Consider the following 4,802-nt stretch of genomic DNA (forward strand, 5'->3'; position numbering starts at 1 on the left):
TATGTAACGCACATTCTGTATACAGGAAGCTGTAGGCATGTAGCTTTGAAATACACAGTAGTCATTGAGTTAGGCTTTGTGATCCTTAGTAAGTTGTGTCTGCTCCACTCTTGAATATTTCTGGTAAAGAATGTTAAAAAAAGAAAACATAAGAATGTTTTTTAGTTTAAATTAGTTTGTTTGTTTGTTTTATTCTTTTAGGCTTTTTAAATCTGAAACTTATACACAATGTCTTGTAAACATGTCTCAATTATTTTTTTACAATCTGCAGTGTTGTGATGACAAAAGTATGCTCATTTTTTAGAGAAAAAAGCTCCTAGTTTTTGAGATTACAAGGACCTAAAATGAAATCTAAGTGTAATGAAACTTTGATTGACAGTAACAAAAACTATTAAGATTTTAAATCTAGCTTTTAATTTTAATAAGTTAATGAATAACTATTAACTTATTGTCTTAGAAATTCAACAAAAACTTGAAGCATGAAAGTATTAATAGGAAGTAAATCCAATTGACAATTCTTACCATGTCCAGATTAGAAGCTCAGTCTATCTTTTACTTTGAAAGATTTTACTCTGTTGAGAAATGGACTCCAGAAATAATCAATTTTCCCACAAAATCAGTAAATATTTTACTGCCAAATAAACTTTCAGAATTTTTCCAGATGCATAAAGATGTCAGCTGCTTCTCACCCTGTTGTCACACTCATCATTGTACTTAATATTTCTCTATTTCAAGAAATAAAATATCAACAATATAAATTTTCCAGTATTGTATTCATAACTTGGATTGATGAGTCTGGAATTGAGAAGATGAGGATACACTGTTCTCTAAACCAGACATATTTGTTTATAAATAAGGACCAATGCAGGATGCAGATCGGTGAGGCCCAGCACTGTTCTGGACTGTGCTCATTACAGCATCAGACAAAGATATGGATGAAGATGGGTGACACATTTTCAGTCTATAAAGCAGAACAGTCTAAATTCAGTATCAAACTGTGGCATGCTGGTGAGATAGAAGCTGAGACAGTGAAACAGCTGCAGAGAGTTGGATTTTTAACAGAGTTCTGCTAGGTGGACTGCTCTACTTGACTAACCTGTCCTCGGCACATCGGCTACTGTCACCTTTTGATCCCATATATGTGACTACATATAAGAAGTGGGCAGCTAAATGCAGCAATAATCCTTGGATGAAGACAGCCTTGTTGTCTGGAGTGCTCCTCTAGAATAGGGTTGGAGGCTGTATAATTTTCTCCTTGTTGAAGTGGTTGCAACTAATTGGTATAGTTATAATTTATAACCCTTCACTGCAGCCTGAAAGATACTTGTAACAATGTAAGACATCTTTGCTGCGATGTACTGGTGCCTCTGTTGGGTTTCATGCTGCAACCCCCTCCACACAGTCAGGTACTGCTGTAACCAGAGAGCCACTGAGCTTTCTGTCACTCTAGACAAGAATATAAACAATTGGACACAAGATGGCTTGCTTAATGCAGCTGGCTATCTCACACCCCTAAGGAAAAGCATAGGCAAATCTTATGTATGTAAAGGTTTAGAGTTAATTATGAAATCTTTCTCATTTGCACATTCAGGAAGAACATCGATAATTTCTCACTATCATTTCCAGATCCACTATCATTTCCAGATGTAATTTTGTTCCTAGATATAAGGTGAGCTGGCAGGAGCTGGGACTAGCCAGATACTATCAGAACTGCTCAACTTCCTGCACAGCTACACAGGCTAATCAGGCAGAAGTGATCAAAGCAGCAAGATGTTGCCACCACTTCTTATTGTTTCAATAAGCATTGTAGCTGTTGAAGTTGTTGTTGGATTTATTGGAAATGGATTTATTACAACTGTTAATACAATTAATTGGATCAAAAGCAAAAAAACATCTTCTGCTGATATGATCCTGATATTTCTGAGCACATCAAGATTTATCTTGCAGGTGACAGTCCTGATGCACATCCACAGTCTCTACTTTGCTGATGTGTTTAAGTTGGCTTCAGTGTACAAGGACTTTGGTGCTGTGTGGATGTTTGTAAACCATAGCAGCTTGTGGTTCAGTACCTGGCTCTATGTACTGTACTGTGTAAAAATAATCAATACCACTCACTGGCTGCTGCTGCAAATCAAGTGCAGAATAGCTGGGATGGTCCCATGGCTTCTTTTTGGATCGCTGGTGATCTCCTCTATGACTTCTCTTCCTTTACTATGGATTACACCCAGCACTTACCTATGCAGCTCAACAGGGAACTGCAGAGAAAACAGCACAGCTCATGTCATGGACTGGGATAGTTCATCTCTCTACTTGCTGGTTCTTTACTTTGTAGGTTGCTTTTTCCCTCTAGTACTCTCCGTGGTGACCTCAGCTCTGTTAATTACTTCTCTGTGGAAACACAGAAAGACAATGCAATGTTATGCAGATACTTTCACGGATACTATGATAGACGTTCACCTAAATGCTATTAAATCCATTATTTCTTTCTTAATCCTGTATCTTTCCAGTTTTGTAGCTCAAATTCTGTTGATACTCTCGACATCTCAAAGTAAAGATGTGGTGAAAGTTGCAGTATCCTTAGTTGTAGCTGGGGCATATCCTTCCATGCACTCAATTATCCTGATCATAGTCAATTCAAAACTGAAATTGGCGTTTAGGAACCTTTGCCTGCATTTTAAGTGTCATTTGGAAGATAAGCCTCCAAGCCCCAGGCTTGAGAGAAACACTCTCCAGTAAGATATATGAAATCAATTATTTTACTGTCTAAAACAATATGATTTATCAATCATATTGTTTTACTGTCTTTTTTCTTAAATGGAAACTTTCATCCTCCAGAGATTTCTGTGACTAGTCCTCCTTGACATTTCAGTGCATCTGAAATAAAGTGAATTTTTGCCTTACTTGTGCACCAATCCAGATTCTTCCTTTCTGCTCAATATAGAGTGAGAATAAAAATGTACTGAATGGAAACAATGTACTTAAGTAAGAAATCAGTTTTAGGTTGCTTTGTGATTTCAGATTAAACTTTCAGTCTTAAACTTTCAGTCATAAACTTTCAGTTTAAGACTGAAAGTTTTATGACCTGTTTGAGTTGAAGAAAATGGGGACTAAGACAAGAATGTACAGAGCTCACAAGTATCAGCTCTCAGTAAAGGATTTTTTTTACCTGAGAAGGTTGAAATTTGACTAAAAACATGTTGTACAAGTTGGTGGTGCTACATGGAAAAAGATCGTGCTTTTAGACTGGAAAAGCTGGAAAAGCTAACTGGATTATAACCTGAGGGAAAATTAAGATTTGGAAGGACACAGTCATTTAATATAATCAAATTGCATTCTGAATGAGGTTTATTTGTGTTAGGATTCCAGTATGCCTGTAACAATGTTAAATACCTATTTATAAATTGATACTTTTGTTTGAAATATATGTTATGTTTATTTGTTTGGTTTTCTTGAAAGTGGATTACCAAGATAATGATTACAATGTAAGGTGATGTAGGTACATAGAGCTACCTGTAGAAAATCTTGCTCTTGTTGACTTGACCATTCTGATCATAGATTTGCCTTTATTGTCATGGTTTGCTATTGCTTTGAGCAATATTGCTATGAGTTGTTTCTAAGGCTGTTTTCTTTTAAAATTTTATGTTACTATGAAGTTTCACATGAAGTTGGTGAAATATATTTAGCAAGTCCGCTCGTGTTTTATCAAATAATGTGTTTGATAAATCTGTTCTAAAGTTCTCAGCTTATAAATTACTGTGGTGAGAGTTTCAATCCCACCTATAAAATTAATGAGCAGAATGACACACTTATTCTTGGAGCGTTCTCAGTTTTTGAAACATCAGAGTAATAAGTTTATAAAATTCTTTGAAAAAAAAATTACTGTTTAACATTATTAGATAAAGAGTGAATATAATGGTTTTAATTGGTACCTTAAAAATTTTTGAAAATTATCTATGTGTTAATAGGATACATAGGAGGATGTCTGTGTGATATGAAACAATATGATTATTAGCATGTGTAAACCACAGGTTCAGACTGCAGAGCATAAGGGAGAGTCATTAATCTCACAAACACAGCATTTGGAGGCACAGTACGTTGTACTGTAAAACTAAAGCTTCTTTAACGTCCACTGTGGTGGACTGCTGTAGTGCTGAATCAAGAGAGACACAGAAGTCCCTCGGGGGAAGCAGGTAGGAACCATAATGCTCATGTCAGAGCAGCACTCTGCTCTGCTCTGCTCTACAGCTGCAAGCCCTGCCAACATGCACCAAGGTTAGAGCAGCTACACAGCGACAGCTCTTCCAGCTGGCAACACTGTGGAAAGAAAGTGTTCTGTAAGAAATGAGTTTGTCTGAGACTGTTTTATTGCGGGGTGATTGGTAGGGGTATTTGGCTTTCTGAAGCTGATAATTTCCCCAGTGAGCTCATTTCTCTTCAGGTATTTCCAATCCCGTTTCTAAAGACAGTCTGAAGTAAAGGGATCAGAGCCAAAGATGATAATAACAGCCCTTGCTCAGCTTCTTCACCTTCAAGAGAGGGAGATCTGAGGCAGGCACAATCATTAATAATATCCTCTAGTGCTTCCAGGGGAAGAGGAGGACAAAGCTCAAGGACTTGACGTCTTTATGTTGTATTGATGAAAGTTTTGTTACACACAGCATAGAGTGAGATAGATGGGTACATAAATTAGAATTTTAAATGACTGGATTGGTAAATAAATTATTAGTTTTGTCCTTTTCCATTCCATTCTTCCCTCAAGCTTCAATTTATTTTCATGACTTCTTCCACAGTATATACGGATT

General features: G+C 36.6%; 1 protein-coding gene across 1 annotated transcript; it reads left to right on the forward strand.

Annotated features, from left to right (window-relative positions):
• Positions 1-1,770: 1,770 nt before the first annotated feature.
• On the forward strand, positions 1,771-2,736 carry LOC118690000 (taste receptor type 2 member 40-like). The gene has a single exon (XM_036388600.1). It carries the CDS (start codon positions 1,771-1,773, stop codon positions 2,734-2,736), a length of 966 nt encoding a protein of 321 aa, XP_036244493.1.
• Positions 2,737-4,802: the final 2,066 nt, after the last annotated feature.

The sequence above is a fragment of the Molothrus ater genome, chromosome 2 (assembly GCF_012460135.2).
Source record: "Molothrus ater isolate BHLD 08-10-18 breed brown headed cowbird chromosome 2, BPBGC_Mater_1.1, whole genome shotgun sequence".
NCBI lineage: Eukaryota > Metazoa > Chordata > Aves > Passeriformes > Icteridae > Molothrus > Molothrus ater.

What these genes read in the sequence shown, in the direction of transcription:
- LOC118690000 (XM_036388600.1), top strand. Translation starts at nt 1,771, where the DNA reads ATGTTGCCACCACTTCTTATTGTTTCAATAAGCATTGTAGCTGTTGAA.